Consider the following 19,507-nt stretch of genomic DNA (forward strand, 5'->3'; position numbering starts at 1 on the left):
GTTTCATGTTTGTTCCACATACATAGTACTTTATGGAAATATTGGGCTGCTTAAAACTACTAACATCGATTTGCTTTTATTTTACATTACGGTTATTTTGGTGTATTAGAAGTTATGTCATGTAAAGATTATTAGGGTATACCAGATGGTACTTGGGATGCCGGATGGATCTGGCGGACGTGGGTTTGGTTTGGATGCAATACATTATATGAATCCTATTACAGTTCATTGAAGTAACCAATTGTTCCCGTGAAAAGTATAAATGAATTGTTAAAAAATGAAAAAAAGAAGGCAATAAATGTAACTGGGCAAATGCTAAGGATGTTGAGGTGGTCATCCACAGCCTTCCCTGTGGACTGGTAAGGACGTTGATGTCCACATCCTAGCATCTCCAATCAATGAAGTGCCCCATCACTGTAGCAGGAATGTCTGATGCAGGTAAGTGGTTACGCATCTACATGTAAAAGCACGTGTTTGCCACTTTAGATCCTTCTCCTGCCATGCACCTGCTCAGAAACGGAATACAAGACCTCACAGCTGTAAGATGGCCAGAAAATGTGAACCTTTAAAAGGGGAACAGTGATTTATTGTACTTCTGTGGCCCATTAGCTTCCAAGAAGTCAATTAATATGACAAGAGAGTAAGGATAGAAAAGGGAAATGCTGGCTCACAGATCCTTTAGCAAGTTCTCACTTGCAAAATCTGAATGACTTCAGCAAAAGGTCCATGGCGTATGCTGGCCATGTCCTGTTTGTGAAGCGATCCACCAAAGCCTGTGCGCCATGACTGTGGCGATATGGCCAAAGCGCCGCTTGTGTATATCCTTCTCTCCTTAAAACCTTTCACCTCTCTCCATAATCCATCGCATTACTTTCCCCTCAAGGGTAGCATTCAATATGGCTGCACGGAGCCGTGACTGATACAGATATTGCAGATCACCTTGGAGTAGTACAGCCTTATACTCTAGGGAACTCCTTGTTGACTTGCAATAACCTTATAATGTACTCCTCAGGCATATGTACAGGTTGCCTCTTCCCTTCAATGTAGATGTTGATGAAAGGGCCATTGTATGATAACCATATGACTGCTTACGTGTTTGTGTCATGCTGTTGGTTGTTTGTATGGCAATGGAGCTGATGCAGACATTCACATTGTTCTTATTACGTCAACTTTGCACTGCATTTCATGCAATAAAATGTCATTCTTTGTTATGCTAACCTTTACTTTAAATATCTTACCTCTGCAGGCATATGTTTTCGAGAATGATATTTATATAAAAGAAAAACCAAGTGACCAACTTGTACGAATTACATTTAATGGAAAAGAAAATAAAATATTTAATGGAGTGCCCGATTGGGTCTATGAAGGTAACATTTCTTTGCTTTTTTTGTTTTTTTGTTGCATCCTTGAAAAAACTTTCACAATCAAATTTGGGGGCGATTTTGCAGATTCCTTGCACCGGTGCAAGTGCCATTAGCGCTGTGCCAAACATTGCCTTATGCAAAAAACAGATACATTGCATTCATTTTTGGCTAAGGTAGTCTCTGTCCTATTCCTAGTCTTTTGCCCTGGTGAAAAAATGCATTCAAGAACATGTTTTTGGTACTAGGGCAATTTTCACCTTAGTGCTAATTCCTCATGCACTGATGCACGTTTTGGCTATACCACTCAGCATGTCACTGCACCTACTCACAACGTCAAGGCATTGTTATCTCATCGGGTGTTATGTTATTTAGAGGTGATAATTGCTATACATACATTTCCCGTGGAAAACATGTTCTTGGTAGTCCTAAATATACATCTTATCAGAAAAGATAAATAACGAGAATTAGTCACAGGTTTGTATGCAGTTCACTGAAGGGCATTGCTGTGTGTCGTGCTCATTCATTTGCCATTCAAACCATGTGCCAATGTACCACCTCTCTCAAGGCACACGCAGGGTGGAGTCCATCCCTGAGTCAGCCAACAATCTGTGAGCGCCTCAGAAACCCAGGGGTCCCACATACCCGAGTGCGTATGCGGTCACCTGCTGCAAACCCCAGCTGAAGATGAGGCACAGCCTCCAGCAATATGCAGCTAGTCGGGAAGCTTCCCTGACAGACTCAAAGGAAACCCCTGACGCCGGTATTTGTATGAGGAGCATGAGGTCACTCAGAAGGATGGCGCATTGCCTCACTATGACCCACCTCACAAGCCCCACAGATCCCACACTGCGATTTCGTGAGTACCAAGCACGCCCTAACAGATTTGCAGGTGACAAGTGCATTCTCTGTTGCGCTAGGCAAGGGCGCAGGTTTCTCAATAGGGAGCACGGCAGGAATCTACACTGTGCGTAACGTTCCCTTGGTGCTTGCTTCTGTAAATCGCCACTTGTCCCTAATCGGTATCTGTGTAAGGGAAGACTATTTCCTACTTACATTAAAGAGAGCAGACATAGAGCCAGCGAGAATTAGAGCATGTTGTTTTTCTCTTAAAAGAATGTAAAAGTGTGGAATGCAGGCTCTAACCACAATTAGCAGCCTGGCAGGGAGTGCTCACCAGCCATGATGCTCGGAATGTGGACTGTAGTGTATGCTACAAGCCTGTGTTCTGGTCAGCCTGGGTAGCCAGCACCACATCCCCTTCCCTTCCCTGATCCCTCAACACCCTTACATCTTTGTAACTGCATAGTTTGCTGCGTGGTTGCTAAGAGCGTGTTTTTTCATAGAAAGAAACGTACTTTTGCTGCCAAGCCCCGCACCACGCAGTGCTGTAGTATATGAAGTCCATTTTCAATGTTGATGACATCAGTCATCAGCATTGAAAACGGACTTTTGGAAGGACGGCACTGCATGGCAGGCTTACATGCAGCGAAAGGTAATTTATTTAACACACACACACACACACACACACACACACACACACACACACACCACCCCCCCCCCCCCCCCCCCCACCACCACCCTGTTGCTAATGATTATATTAACTGGTGGGCTGGCCCTGTCAGTAAAAGCACCAACACCAGCCCATCAGTGTTAAGGGACACTCACTTCACTCAGGGCCCTATCTTGGGTGGCAGCCGTTACCTACAGGGGCGGCACACCTCCTTGGTTGGTTAATATCACCTCAACATATGCCTGCATTTCGTGCTTCTACTTTGTTCGTCTCATTGTTTCCAGATCTCTAGTTAATCAGCGTGCATGGAATAGGGACTCTAGAGACCCCTAAAACCAGCTTTTCTAGCCTCTCTTTGTGAAGTGTACTGTTAGGTATTTGACTTATTACCTGCATATGTTTAAAAATGTTTGTTTTCGTTTCATTTGCACTGGTACAGCACATCCGTGCTGAAGTATACTTGTTCGATTATTAGGTTGACAAGAAAACGGTTGATACCAGGTTCCATTTACAGGGCTGTATGGCAGCCTCCCTGTGATGTACAGGGAATGTTGGTGGAGCTGTGGAGGAAGGAGGACCTAATGTTCTGTTAATAATTAAGCTACTTGTTTGGAAACTTAACTGGTCTCTCGTATGTTCCGGATCATGTACAGTTTGGCGACGAGCTTCAAGCGCTCCGCTGCCCCTCTGGCCAATCCTTTCTGCTCCTCTGGATTTTCAGTTCTTCGGTCACTTCATGAGTTTTCTGTCACTCTGCCGCTCTGCTTGGAGGAAACTGTCAATATTGGCCTCGAGTCTGCATGGCTGCCAGGCTGCATTGGGTGAGCTGATCCATCTGCCGCTGCGACTGAAGGAAAATGACGACACTGGCCTTCTTTGCTTCCCCACTAGTTTTGGCGGGCCCTGAGTAAGCCTGCACCATCGGAAAGCCACGGCTAGGGAGGTGGAAAGGAAAAGGCAGAGGAAGGTCAGTTAGAGAGGAGTGGCCCTAGTGCCAAGTTCCTAAAGCACCCAGAAGCCTTAAAGAGTAGCCTCCTGTCCACAATCAATGTGTCAGTTACCCCGTAAGAATGAGAAAAACAGACAAGGGAAGTAAAGCAGATGGTACTTGCCTCCAAAAAGTCAGGACAGGGTTGAAAACAAGCAAAAAGAGAGGGTGTCCCATAAAAAAATATGGAGGGAAAGCTGCAAAATGAAAATCTTTCCTAACAGTGAAGGCGGAATGAAGTGACATTTCCTTACAGCTAACACTGATTGGTGTGCCACAAGCACATTCCAAACTTATCATCATAGGTTCATGTGTTTTATAGGCATTCAGAGGCAGATTCGATGGTACTTTTTTTGAGTTTAATCTCTACTTTGTGAAAGGTTTGCGTGGAGATTCCCAAAGGTGTCTGCCTTAATTATACTGCAAATTCTTGAGTCAGATCTCTCATCTCCCAATTATTGAGAGCAACAGTTGCCACCTATGGCTGTTTAGGAGGGTCGCCTCTTGAGTTATTGAATAAATACATTATGTGCAGCCTTCTAAAGATACCCTAAATGAGTCACCTCATTTTATATCAAGTTAAATGTTCCTTGGAGGAAACTCTTCAGGCTCATTTCAACATTATTGTGCAAACTATTTGATTTTTCAGTTTCATTGTTGGCCATGCAAAGGAGGTGCCGGCCACACAGTAATGTTTTCCTTCTCCTCGCTTAGGTGATACTAAATACTTCATGTTTCTAATGGATCCAATGCGCGCCTCTTCTACCTCTTTCTGCGATGCATCTTGGGAACCAGTCCAATCAACACATGAGCTTCAGTTTCCCCATCAATTGCAGTTTGATTCTTTCACTTCCTTTATCTTGTACCACATTCTGTTGCGCTAATAAATACACTGTAAGACCTCAGTGGTGGTTTTTGTTTTTTGCCTGATAATGGCATAATGTATGCCTGAACATCATGTGTATCCCATTCCTCTGTACGCAGGATGAAAAGTATATCTCTCTGAGTTAAAATAATAATATGCAGTCCCTGCCAGAAGCTAATCCTTGAATATATGATTTGCGTGGACAGCATACATGTAGGTCCTAGAAAAAGGGCATTTGTCACAATTAGCTTTTGTTTTAATTATTCCCTTTTGAAGGAGCGTAATCTATGTATTTGTTATATTACAAATGACATGCACTAGACACCAGCTATGAATGCTAAACTCAAGGGCTACTCAAAATGAGATAGATTTCTAAAGTACAATAATGCTCCTTTTCAGTGAGTGTAATCTAGAATTTCTGAATTGTAATCCCCTTTTCTGAATGCGGGGCCCAGAGGCTAAAGATGTTCCTCAATTCACATATGATCTTTTTGTGCGCATTCAATTTCCAGTGTTTTATCTCCTCATAATCACACTACTGCATTTCAACAAGCATTTGAATACCACACAGCTATTGTATCCATCTATCTTATGATGGCAACCTATCCCTGATTATCCTCTCTTTACCTGGCCTAAGGCAATCTCATTTTAAAACCTCAAGCAACCACATGTCTCTTTTGTTTCACCTGCTGCCCCCTTCCCCTAACCCCCGAATTATTCTGTTTCTTTTTCCACATTGCTTCTATTAAGGTAACTTTGGGAGTACATGAAATAAGAAATCAATGGGAGGAGTTCGAAGAGTGAGGTGGGAATGCTACCATTCCAAAACAAAAAGTGACAGTACCCCAATGCTACTATCCTTGAACAAGTAAAAAGGGTTAGTACAGTATTCCTACAGATTATAGAGAGAATAGGGGGAGAATCAACTCTCACCCGTCTGAGATGAACGCTAATACTGACAAACCTAGTGTTTGCATTCTTCTGGCTATCCCGACAGCCTTTGGCACCGTCAACTACAACACCCCCTCTAAATAGATTTGAAATTGGAGGGAACTGTGCTTTCTAGATTGAACACAGACCACCTACAAGCCCTGCTTGTCTGCCTTAATTCTACTGCAATATTTCCTCTAGGGTATGCAATGGATCCAGCCTATCACCAATACTCCTTAACATCCACATGACCCTGCACTTGGAAATCATCATCAAATGAGGCCTCACCTACGGCACTTATGCAGACAATGCTCAAAAGGACTACATAGTTATCTAAGCAGGAACTCAAAAACAACTTGCTACTCACACACCCCACTGCAGACTCAAGACTCCCATACTTTACTCACAGCACATCGCACATCATCGCTGACACAATGACTCCCGAGGCCAGACTCAGTCAGGTAGGTCTCATCCACGGGTCCTCAATAAGAGATGTGGGACATTCATAAAACTACCTGAGCACAGTCCCAGAACAACCATAGCACGAAAAACATTGCAATTTGGTGCAGGCTTCATTGGTGTTTCCTCTACATTAGACACATAATTTGAAGTTTTCTTTTCTATTGTAATCCCTCAGTTATGCCTCCTATGATTGCTGAACCCTTGCTGGGTCAGTTACGCCCTCCACCACAGATGTAAGAAATCAAGAGATCTCCACAGGCACTCATCTAGACTGGGGCAGCTTAAACTGGATCACACACTTAGTTGTCGCTATCCTCAAGAGAATACGAGCAAGGGAACCCAGGAATACCTGGTCTGATAATTAGATAATTGGCTCAGTCAAGATCTCCCACCCAACCACAAACCTACACAACTTTTATTTTCTCTTATGTCATTGGATGCGTGTATTCATACACTCTGCATAAAAATGCCCATGCAAAGTGCAGATATCAATCTGCATGACTCTGCAGCATCTCCACAGCTGCAACACACATGCACATCTTCCAGACCAGCAGCTTTCCTGGCATCCCAGTGTTAGTGGTGAATTGAGCAGATTACTGACACCTGGATTCTCCTCCCCGGAACTACAGATACCCCTGGTGTCACCAGCAATAACTGCCAAAAGACATATCAGCGCACAGGAATCATGTATTTCTGGCTGCCCCCATCAACACCTTAGGATCCAAACCTACTTATCCCTCACCTACAACTAACATTCTCTCTACCAACCTCTTCTCTGTCATATCCGAGGACCAAGAGGCCACACACTATCAGAAGTTATTCTTTAGGAAACCAATTAACATTATAGTACATTACAAAGTGAACATGTTGAGTTTGATAGGCTAGGAAAACGACGAGTTCCATTTGATATTGGCAATGTTTGTTTTTACAGCTCACAAAATTATTTTCTTTTTGAAAAGCAAGGGGACTTTACTGGGCCAGCTAATGGCCAAGCCAGTAAGTAGCCGGAGCAAAGTTAGGGTTTTAAGGTTGGACTCTGCCTTACCAGCCTGGTAAAGGCCCCCACTCCCCTGCCGGGAGGGGTTTATTGCTATTAGCATCCCGGCATGCATTTCAGGATGATAATAGCTATATTTTTTAAGTTGAGAAATGGCTCGGTTGCGGCTTCCCAATTAAAAAAATACTACAAACCAAGATGGCCACCATGGATTAAGCAGAAGGGAACTACACATAGTCTGTTCTCCCTTTCTATGGTGGCCATTTCTGTGACAAGGGAGCTCAAGGTAAGTGGGTAGGGGTGGCTGTTGGTGAGGGTTGGGGAAATGGGGGTGGTGGTAGATGATAAAGGGATGCAGGGGGCACATTTACCTGAATCCTGGCAGGGAAGATGGCAGCCTCCCGCTTCCGGAGAGGCTCAGAGTGGGGACTTTACCATGATGTAAAGATCCCATTCCAAGCCTCCTGATTGGCTGGGAGGATGACAGCCCCCACCCCCTGGTTGCTAATTACCATTCCGCAATTAAACATGCTTTAGATCTGAATCAGCTCATCTTATAACATGATCTGTGTGTCCCGGAAAATGATCTGATTCTGGAGGGATGTCAAATCTTGAGATCTGGTTGCCCAATGACAAGGTGCATTGAAGTGACCCTAACTGTTGATAAATCACTGAATATGTCAGTAATGTCTGTTTAGTACAATTATTTGAATGTATTGCATTAAGAATGATGGTATCTGAACAAAGGATTCTGATGGTCTGATAGTACCCACCAGGTCAGAATGCAGATTTCATTCTGTCCCTGACAGATTTCATTGAGAGGAACAGAATGTATTCTCAGCAACCAATCATCAGTGGAGGATTTTAATGTGTTGCTTGACATTCCGAAAGATAAGATGGTCTTCAGACTTCTTAAATCCCTTGATTCAGTCAATTTGACCAATCGTGTTCACCAACTGACACTCTTGATGCCCTTTCTGCAATGCACAAAAAAAAGCATTGACGATCGAGTTCAGCCCCAGTTCTAGTTTGACCATTTATGGGCTCCATTTCGGGTGTTGGTTCCGCTCCTCATATATTAGCTGGTAAATATTTCCAAACCCTTAATGGGAGGAACGTAGCCATGTTTTGTACCAATTCTATTAAAGAATGCTGGCCCATACATAACATAAATTGGCATGCAGGGGTCTCTAGGCTGTGTCCTGACTATTTAGTCAATGTAGTCAACAATGCGGCTAATGCAGCAGTCCCTTTTAAGACATTTTGGTTTCAAAACCAAAAACCTCCCATGTTTACTGTGGAGTTCTAGGCAATTCAGCAGAATAGCAGACAAGATGAGAGAAGCTGGCGGAAACTTTATGATATCTCAAAAAAAGAAATAAAAAATGTTCAGAGTGCATTTTAGGTGTTCAATCAGGCGGTCTTGGCGGGCAACACACGTATTTTGCGCAAAGGTATTCCTCAAGGCAGTCATCATCCGTGCACAGTTTCAATCTGTTAAAAATCTGCTTATACCACGGAAGTGTCCCTAAACAGTTTTTCCTGCATCAACTCAACCAAAACCCTGCAGATTTCTCTCCTAACCAAATTAGCTCAAAAAAGAGGACATTGGAGTGGCTGGAAAGTTGTATTTTCTGTAGTGGTAGTGAACCAGAGCTCTCCACGGCTGCTAGTCTGCCCCATAACGAGTGTTGTGGAACTGAGGCAAGACTTATTGCTTGAAACATAAGATTTCTCTTTACATCGCCTGTCATTCACCCTACTCCAAAGAAAATCACTTGTCATAGGACTGCCTGGTGGACAACAAGAAAAGTATTTAAAGGGTTTGGTTTCCACGGTCCCTGCATATAGAAGTGGCTGACGTCATTTATAAAACATCTTAAGAAAAAACATGTCCCAATTTTTCATTTCACCAGCTTGAATGTCTATTGGTTGGTCAGTGTGTTTTGGATGGTGGGAATTTTCAGCAACATCAATATATTTATTCACTCACTTGCTCGTTTACTCACATTCAATCATCCCAAAACGCAGAATGGGTGTCTTTTTGAATGTTTTCTGTCAAGGGCGGAGAATGTAGTAAATTGTATGTTCATGACACTTCGTTCTTTATGTTACAATTATACCTTTAATATTTGAACTTTTTTATAGTGCAAAGAATATAGTTGTACTGCATCAATGAGCTATCTACATGTATTTGTTATGCAACGTTATGACTGATTCCATAAGACCGCCGGAATGCCACAAATTGCTCTAGATAAGATTGTTTCCTTCTGGGTGAACTTATTTTGGTTTGCAGAGTTAAACATCGTATCTAAGTAAATATGCTCTTCTTTGCTTTTCAGAGGAAATGTTTAGCAGTAATTACGCCTTGTGGTGGTCTCCAAACGCAACATATCTCGCGTATGCTCAATTCAACGACACCGAAGTTCCTCTAATTGAGTATTCATGGTATGGAGATGAAAAACAGCAATATCCGAAGACCGTTGTTATTCCATATCCCAAGGTATGTGAGCGTTGCAGTACAACTTGAAATACCTTAAGTTAACCTCCAATACATTTGAACCATTGTTCTGGATCATTCCTCAAAGCTAAGGCTTGCACATAGCAGCAGAACATCTCAAAACCAGGAAGAGTTTCAATTGGAGTGGAGCGGATTTACAAGTAGATTCCAAAAGCAGAAAGACCCCTCTATCTTAGAGTCTGTGACCAGTTTCTTTCTAGACATTTTGGACTACTACTCCCGTGATGGGAAAGGCTAATGGGAGTTGTAGTCCACAGCATCTGGCGAGCCAACAGTTGTAGACCACTGGTCCACATAATATAGAGACCCAATCCCTTGGTAGTACCTCAGGCATTACTTTGTAGCAGATGACAGTTAATGGTGTCCGCTTTTGGATCCTGTCGCCAGTCCAATAGGTATTATCGCACTGTCGACAATACTTCTTCACATCTTCTCTCGGAGTGGAGCCACTGAGAGCAAGGCAGGTCTGCTAGACCTTTGCATGCATGGTGGAATGAAAGGTTTTACAATAAGAACAAAGTACACTTTAACGGAAGTGTGACTTAATCACCTGCGTGGTGCCAGAGTTTAGAACTATCTCAACTATGTGTGGGTTCTCCCCTCCATCGCAGACACCTGGGGAATAATGATCAAGAGTACTAGAAGAATGGTGTCTCACGAAAATAAAATCAATTAAAAAAAGGGCTGTAGTAGACATAGACAGCCTGGACAGAAAGCTCTGCAAAACTTGCATATTTTATGCTTATAACAACATCATAAAAAACATTATTCTCACTCGGTTAGACGTAAAATACATATATACGTAAAAAGTCAATCAATCTGATGGAGACAGAACGAATCCCACAGGGATTCAAAGGAATGGGTACTGTACAGACCCCTCTCCACCTCGTATACACCACTGAGTGCTAGAAATAGTGTGAACTATTACATCTGCAAGTGTTAGCATTGGCTGCTTCACGTTCTGTGCCAGTTGAATTGTATAGGCTGCTTTCTTTGCAGCCATAAAGCATGTTAGTGCTACATTGTTTCATATGGAGGCAATGAACTACTAGTATGATGGATGGAAAATATGTCTAAGTATTCTGTACAAAATATATATATATTGATTCCTATTAGCTTATGCTGTCTCGTGGAGTTGTGCAACTGTTAGAGTTTAATTTATATCTATCAGTGCAGCTGTTTCCGTTCCTCTTTCACCAACTTTCCCAATTGGTCGTCCCTTTTACAGCACATCTCTTTAACACGTGTATGGTTCTGTAGTATTGTTATCAGGGCTCAAGTCGAGGGTACACGCGGGTGGACTGCGTCTACCCACTTTTTTCAGAGGGTGGACAACTAAAGGTGAAATGTCCCATTTCGGTACTGCATGTTCCTGGGGAAACATTTGCATTGGTTCTTGGAGTTTACAACATGCACACCTTTTAACGTTTTCAAAAACACTTTTAGAAGAAAATATCCTCTCTTGGTTTTGTGTGTGTGTTGATTTTATGAAAGGCAAATGCCATTCGTCCTGTGCAATTTGGGTGGTTATGCAAAGCCAACTTAATGAAATGTGCATATTTCACCTTGATATGTTATTTTCTGGTGACGTCACATCCCATTGCGCTTGTTGATGAGCCCCCCCCACTTTAATATATACGACTTCACCCCTGATTGCTATGGTTCTCTAGTATTAAGTCCAGCTCCAGAGATGCCCGAGTGTGTGGCTAGCCTATGTGTCTTGCACTTTGTTCTTTTATCTCACCTGAAAAGTTGCTTTTCATGGAGGCTCCTGCCAAGGGCATAGATCTGTAAGAAGTAAATACTCAGCTTTTGTCAATTCGAAATATAGATATGTTATTGTCTCTTAGCTTATGCCAGCGTCGATCATGACATCATATAAGATCTGTAGTAAGACCACTGCATAAGGTTTCTGATGCAGGCCATAACACTGCAAATTTAGCAAACATTGGTCATGCTCGGTGCATCAGAGCACAGTGCTGGATGTTTCCCAGAAGTAGCTAATAATGGAATATCCATTTACACCCAGGGAAGGGTGGTTAGCCAAATAGGTGGCTGGAACAGCGGGTGTGAATATACATTCTCTGCTCACTGCTTCCAGCCACCCGAGGCCTATAACCGGATGGCACTATCTTTTCTTTTCTTTTTTTATGTGGGAAGGCAACAGGGAGCTTCTCCATGTTGCCTCCCCACACCTCTCTCTCCCAAAACAATCCTTACCCTTTCCTCGCCCCCCTCCCTCCCTCCCTCCTCACTTACCTGATGGATCAGTGTTTTTTGCTCCTGTCCTGTCGCTCCTCCCATATCCTGACCACCGTCATAGAAAAGGAAAAGGGGCTTAATCACTTTTCCTTATGGCGGCAGCAATCTTTCTTTTCCTCACAAGCAACCCCAATCTTCCAAGGGGGTAAAAAAAAACATGTGCACCCTGGGGATAAACCCCAGGGTGTGAATGGATTTCACCCCCATTGTGGGGGCAGAGCCTTTGCCCTAACTGCCCTCGGGCTGGTGGACCATTAAAGCCTTGTCCGCCCCCACAGTGAGGTTGAAAGCCATATTCTGCAAGCAGATTGTAACATCCTACATAATATTTAAGCAATGAGCCCAGAGCGGGGGGGGGAAGGCATTACTTCTTCAGTTAAGGCCCCGGGGCCTGTGTTAGAACAGGGTACTAATAGTCTTTTTTGCAGTTGCGAGACGCCATCTGTGTTTTGCAACTGAAAAAAAAGCAAAAAAGATAAATAAATGTCCACCACGGAACAGGAGAGGGGACTACATGTAGTCCCTTCTCCCTTTCCATGGCGGCCGTTGAACAATAATAATAAAGGAAATGTTCTCCATGTAAAGGAGAGAAGGGACCCTTCTCCCTTTCCATGGCGGCCTGTTTGGAAGGAACCCCAGGGATGCGGCGGTGAACAGAGCCTTCTCGGGCAGGTGAGGACTCGGCAGGGGCATATCCGATTGTTTGAAACAATCTGATTGTCCATTGCCGGGTACTAAAAGCAGTTAACATGCACCTGTTGGCAATACCGCCCTCTTGGGCCTGGAACCCCGATTTATTGTCCAGCACTGCAGGCAATGGTGGGCAAGGAAGCCTAGGGGACCAGAAGAGATGGTATTGGCCACAGGCACAGACTTTACTATCATTCACACCCGAGCACAAAGCTGGGTGACAAGATCTGATGTTGCTGTCCATACCTAAAAGCAAATGTCAAAATGTGGCTAATAAATCATTTAGAGAATTGCACCCTGTGTAACACAAACGAAGGGTGTTCAAGGTGGTGGAACAGGACGTTTCATTTCACTTTTTGGGGCAGAAAGGTGGGCGACAATGCTGAAGTATCAAAAATGATGGCCAAACCAGAGCTAAGATATAGCTCACTTCCAACACAGGTGAGGGGGATGGAAAGGGCGTCAGTGAGAGATGCAGTGCCACAGCCAATATGAGAATGAAAGGAAGGTCGAAACACTACCAGTGAATAGTATCCAGAAGTCTGGCACTGAGTGTTACACACTTGGGCTAAGTAGAGTAGGTCAGGAAATGTTTTCCATATCATGCACGGGTGTTAAGGGTGTAGAGGGATTTGGGGCAATCGTCTTAAAGAATGACATGCTTGCCAGGAACTAAATAATAATCTGCCATGGGAAAGACGATGAGGTCACAAGACCTCCCCTAACTGCCCTTTGTCTCGACCTGAACCCTGAAGTTAAAGTGTCAGCAATGATCACTTCCACTTTGAATAGTACCAGCTCTAAGCCTTGGCTGCAATAAGGCAATTCTAGGCGATCTCCTAGGAGTGCAATATTGGTGCTAATATCACCACTACATGCCTCTCCATGAGCGAGTGGGTTTACTAAAAATGGCATACATCCTTGCTCACTCCCTGTCTGGCCAGGACAGCTATTCCAAAATAATGTTTGTGGAAGCAAATATGGCTGCAAAGAAGTCATTAATGTAAATGTGCTTGTTCTGCATGTGGAATATTAGTTGCAGACGGTCTATAGTGCACAGTTGCAAGTCTAACCAAATGACTACAATTAAACTGCCCCCTTGTGACTGTCTTTTTTTAATATAATGGTTTTGTAGCTTACACAATTAAACTGCGTTGTGGTTTTGAGGATGGTTTTAAAGATGGTCATTGAAAGAACACTCTGGGGCTCTTGGAATTGCCCTTGCCATGCGTCCCTATCTGGGACACCTTTCCTTTTGGATATTCACACAGCAGATATACACAAGAGAGTGCATCGCTAAAGGGGAAAGTCATTGTGTCCTGCCCAAAGAGGCCTATTGATCATAAAGAAGGCCATTGCGGTGGATGCAAAGGACTTTCTGCTTGGCCACATGGTCACTGATGTATCTTCTACTGCATAGAGGACAACAAAGAGGTTGTTCCCATTGGGTCTATTTAAAATATTTATTTCTGTGCTAAAATATATTAGCACATTTCATTATTCGAACTTCAGTGCCAAATGAAGGGGCCCAATTACTTAAAGCAGGCCTAAAGTATGGTAGTGCAAACAATTATTAAAAAGAAAATCCTTTATTGAATGATCTTTATCAAATAGGAAAAATAGTTCCACAAGACAATTACATGCATGTAGATAGCTGTCTCCTGTGATTAAGTAAAACCAAATAAAGCAAACAGAAAAAGAAATACAACTACAAACATGAATATGAATAAAACGAAGCAAAAATGAGTGATCATCTAGGTGCAGAAAAATCTCAGTCATACATTCATCAGATGGATCGCAAATAGTCAGACAATAGTTCCTAATCTAATTAGCTTTATTTGTACTGATATTATGATAGCGTTATACTGATGTTATGATTGAACACATCCTCAGAACTGGGAGAGAGTAGAGCATCACTCAGTTATTTGCATAGGTTCAAGCCTTGCACAGCATACCATCCATTAAACACACAGACAGCCATGCCTAGCAGCATGTATAACACTGAGCAGCCACACAACCTGTGTGTGTCTTTGGGAGCACTTCCATAATGCCAGTCAAACTAGGCCAAATGTTTAGACCATAATAAAGGATCACCACCCCTTACCTTACAATAACAATGTGTCAGATGAGTGGAAGCAAAGTCAGCCGAGAAAGGATGACACCGGAAACCACATGTATACCAGGACAGACCAGTGTCGATGGTCTGGGATGAAGCTTCTTCTAAACATCTCCTATGGATCCACAAAAAAAGGATTTCTCTACAAACAACACTATCCTCTTCCCAGGACAATACTCCCAGTGAAAATGTGGGTCTGGGGAAAGCATGAATATTCATGTGGGAGGGAGCTGGCAGCAACCACTGTCATTAAATCCGATCTCATGGTTCTGATGTGGTTTTATAAGAAATCTGAAATGAAATGAATGTGGACCTTGAGTAATGTTACACCCGGAGCCAAGGGCTAAGTATACCAAGTGTATTAGATTTGTGGGTGAATAAGCAGACAGGTAACATTTAGCAAGTGCAAAACAAATTCTATGACCAACGAATTAAACTTGAGTCAGTCCTCACACATGTAAAGGATACAAAATGTATTTTCATCTAGATCTTGCTTATTGATCAATATTTGTACACCATAACTTAAGAACATTCTGCAAAGTGAAGGCTTACATATATAGCACCTTCAAGGTGCCTTTGTCCTGTTTTCAATGCAGGATCTCCAGGTAGTGCTTCAACTGCTTACTGTCAGCAAACAAAAAGTACTTTCCTCTTCATCAGTGATGCCATCGATGATGCCACTTGGGATGCAATCTTTGAAGTCCTGGGTGTTAGTCTGGGCAGTGCATGGTGGGGGCACCAGTTATGAATGCCTAGCTTACCATAATTGGGGAATATCTTCATTTTTTTGATTTGCCCTGTCAACCATAATGTCCCTTTAACAACGTTTTTTTCTCAGAATTTGACAGGTTTCTAGTGCAATTTAACAATAATGGCCTTTTAATAAAGTTTTTTTCACTGATTTTCAATATTTCTTTATAACTAAAGAAGTTTCCTGATTCACTGTATGTAAGTTATGAATAATTCTACTTAGAATATGTGTTTAAGGACTATAACTCTCCTTTGACAAACATATTTTTGCTGTGACATGTGTCACTTTGAGCATCACATATTGGGGATGGAAGTCATGGGTGAATTGCCTAGAACATGAGGCTTAACCAAGACCTGGCCCCACCACGCTACCCACAATAGCCACTGGGCCTAGCCTACAGCCTGGTTCAGTTCACAATATACATGCAATAAGGTGGTTGTGGGGCACTGTCCATTGGTTGGGGGTATGGCCACACACCCTGAGACATGGGCTTCAGAGTAGTTGAGGGCCTTGTGAATCAACCCATAATAGAGGGTGGGCACAGATTGCAGCCTGGCCATTATAGGCCAATTGTGGGACAGGGATGTCTGCTGATAACTTGCGGCCATGGCCACTGGCCACTGGCCACTATCCCATGGCTATGAGATTCAACCATGTTGCCTGCCTCACAAATAAACCCGCAGTAAACACTGACTATGGCCTGTAGCCTGGCCCCATTATTCTTCAATAAGAGAGCCATAGGCCACTGTTCATGGCTTGCGGCCATGGCCATTGTCTACATCCCCTGGGCCATGAACTTCAGCCATATTGCAGGCCCTGCAATCCATCTCAGAGTACACATTATGCATTGCTGTAGGCTAGGCCCAGTGTCCACTTCAACCCCATAACTGTCCCCTGATGTTCATGGCGAGTGGCCAGATTGTCCGTGGGAAATGGCTGACCATGGTCACAGGCCATGCCTCTGGCACCAAAGCTATATTACACTTTTTTTGTATCTACATTTTGGCACATTTGAAAAAATAAAACACAGACTGGATTAACTCCAGGTTTGCTAAAGCATACTTTTGGGACCAAAGTATTTGTACCCCCTACCACTTTGCCTCCTTTGATGAAACCACACCAAATTTGCAAAAATATTTAATGTCAGGTCTATATTGCTTTTGCACATTTTTATGTGGATTCATCAAACTGCACCTGCGAAAGTTGTAAACCTCCCAAAAACTGTTCTCTGTGCACCCTGTAATGTATGTACGTGTATATCTATGCATGAATGTCCTCAATCATTTGTCAATTTGGCGAACATCACAGTAATGTCCCTGAACATCTGAAATGTTTGTGGAATTTGGACAACAAAAAACAAAGATTTTTGGCACATTCTGGACATTACTCCCCATCCTTACCACCCCACGTCTCCCCAGAACTTTAATTTCTAAGACAATTGTAATGTTGTGTTTTTTAATATTTATTTTACTGCAATGTTCGCGGACTACAGACGCAGCTTGCAAATCCAATATGGGGCCTGTTTCAAATGGTTTGACGCACCTCATATTTCTCAATTGAGCAATCTGGGCCTTTACACGAATGTGACAGGCCACGACACCGAATGAGCGAGTGATCCCGCAGACTGAGCCAAGATATCACAAAATAGTTTTACCTACATTTTGGCAATTTTTAAACAATCTACTATACGGATCAACCAAAATCAAAACCAAATGTGCACGTTTCGTGCATATCCAGCCAACATTCAAGTCTATCCACATTTCGGTTTGGGAATCCCCCTACAACTTTGCCCCCCTTGATGAAAACACACCAAAGTTTGCAAAAAATGCAATCAGGTCTCTATTTTCGTGTGGATTTTTCAAATGGCACCAGTTATAAGAAAAATTTAAAAAACTGCTCTTCCTATGGGAAAGTCAACTTTACCATAAAGACAGGGTCCATATTGCTGAACCTGTAAAATAGCTATATATATGGCTGCTATACGTTGGGAACTTGGTTTGATATCTCTGGAAGCACGCTGTGATTGGAGACTACTTCGGTTATATTCTAAAGTTTTATCGCCCCCGTTGGATACCAAGCTGAATTGTGTTTTAGTCTATGTAGTCCTGGTCCAGTGGAAAGACTCATGAGTTTTTTTGCTATCAGCCATGCGTTTGTCTGAAATATACAAAGAAGAAAGTCCTTGAACTGGACTGGATCCGGACAAAATAACTATTAACGACTTATCACATTTTTCAGCATTTCCGATGGAACATTAAGCCTTTTAATATTGTCATGTCATATACAAGCTTGTAGAAATTCTATTTTAAGATGAAAGTGTAGAGAAGGACCCAAGTTCCCCCACCTCAAGCACCGCTCCCATGTTGACTATATGCTGGGAACCAGAGTGCGAGACACGTGCAGTGCCAATGAAAATGCCAATAACATGGAGAATCCTGGAAGCAAGGTTCCCATTGACAAAACCATGCCTGCATACACAACAGTATGATGGTCATCTGAATGAAATCCCAGAAGAAGTGGGAACAATTAGCAAAAGGGAAGATTGGTGACTTCACACGAAGCAGGGCTGACAAACCCAGAAGAGATACAGAGACAGGAGAACATAGACATCATATAGGCGTTAAGAATGTGTCGAAGGTGAGCAACATTTTGAGTCCGAGATGAAGATGTTTATGCTACAGAAACGATAAACATTTTAAGTCCTTTTACGCGTGTACAGATGCAAGAAACGCAAGTAGACAAATTATTCTCAAGGCTATCTATGTAGTGAATAGATCGTGGCATGCACCAAAGATATATATATATATAGGAGCGAATGAACTATGGACAATTCCACAAACACACTTTAGCAGAGTTGGACCCAGAAAAGGAAAAGCTTCTCCAGTGTGTCGCATGTGAAAAGCAATTGAATTACAGTGGTGAATCAAAGAAAGGCGAGGCTGGACCAACACCAAGAAGTCAAGGCCGCTCTGGGACTGAAGAATCAAACAGTAGTTAGAAACGTGTGAAAAGAACAAACTCCTGTTCAGAAGACAGGCACGAGAACAAAGAAGACGTCAGAGGTTCATTAAATAAGAGTATTTTAAATGCAGCAGAACTCTAAAATATGGTCTTCAGTCATGTGGATGAGTGAAAATAGATAAGCATGACGTGCTACGCCAACTCCGGGAGACAGAGCATATTATACTCCCTCATATGCTCCAGAGCAAAGAATATTTCCAAGGATAAGTTCAAAGCCTTAATTGCCGAGTAGACTGCAAGTGTGATGATGGATGCCAGGGCTAAATGGTCTGAAGCTATGGTCAAGACCAGCCCACCAGCACCTGGAGGCCAGCCTGTGTGCTGCTGGCATATGTGGAAAAGTACAGTGGGGTACAAGAGTGCCAACCAATTATAGAGGGCCACGTAATAGAGAGCCTATAGTTTGTGTAACCAATGGGACTTCGTGTATTTGATGCATTCATAGTGACCTGTATAAGAGGAGGGTTTAGTTGCCCCACCTGATGTTATAGACCAAATCACCTTCCCAACAAGTATGGAACGTATACCTAGATGTTCCCTTTAAGTATATCATTTTTCTAAATAAGTTTTTGAAGTTTGCCACGTAGGATAACGTCAATGATGAAGAGTTTTTGCTATAACCGGCTTTTTTATGAAACTTGCTAAGTGAGAAGATCAAGAGAATCGTCAATGTACCTTGTAACTCCCTGTTTTAGGCTTTTATTAATAAAACAGATGTGATTTGACAACTTCCTGAAATAATTTTATTATTGATGTTTGAGTATCTTCTGCATCCCCACCCATCTCAAAGTATTGCTACCTCATCTTAAAGGGCTGGTTCGGTTACCCCATTTCATAAGCCGGGACATTACTGGTGCTAGAAATGGCACATCCAAAAATGAAAGAGGATGCTGATATTGTTCATTCTGCTGTTTAAAATTGGAAACATCTTTTTATTGAATGCACGTTCCTAGCGGATATTTGAAGACAGGTTTTTGATAAATTTGCTGATTGTGAAGATTCTTTTTATAGGGATGATTTCTGGTTAAGA

The 19,507-nt window shown here is 42.7% G+C and overlaps 1 protein-coding gene across 4 annotated transcripts in view; it reads left to right on the forward strand.

Annotated features, from left to right (window-relative positions):
- DPP4 (dipeptidyl peptidase 4) overlaps positions 1 to 19,507 on the forward strand; it is a 992,858-nt gene that overhangs the window by 624,358 nt on the left and 348,993 nt on the right. For all 4 annotated transcript variants that reach the window (XM_069616324.1, XM_069616327.1, XM_069616325.1 and 1 more), the window contains 2 exons: positions 1,247 to 1,367; positions 9,459 to 9,619. In XM_069616324.1, the coding sequence (XP_069472425.1) occupies positions 1,247 to 1,367; positions 9,459 to 9,619 (282 nt within the window). The remainder of the gene's footprint in view (positions 1 to 1,246; positions 1,368 to 9,458; positions 9,620 to 19,507) is intronic.

The sequence above is a fragment of the Ambystoma mexicanum genome, chromosome 9 (assembly GCF_040938575.1).
Source record: "Ambystoma mexicanum isolate Mex_15411 chromosome 9, UKY_AmexF1_1, whole genome shotgun sequence".
Classification (NCBI taxonomy): domain Eukaryota; kingdom Metazoa; phylum Chordata; class Amphibia; order Caudata; family Ambystomatidae; genus Ambystoma; species Ambystoma mexicanum.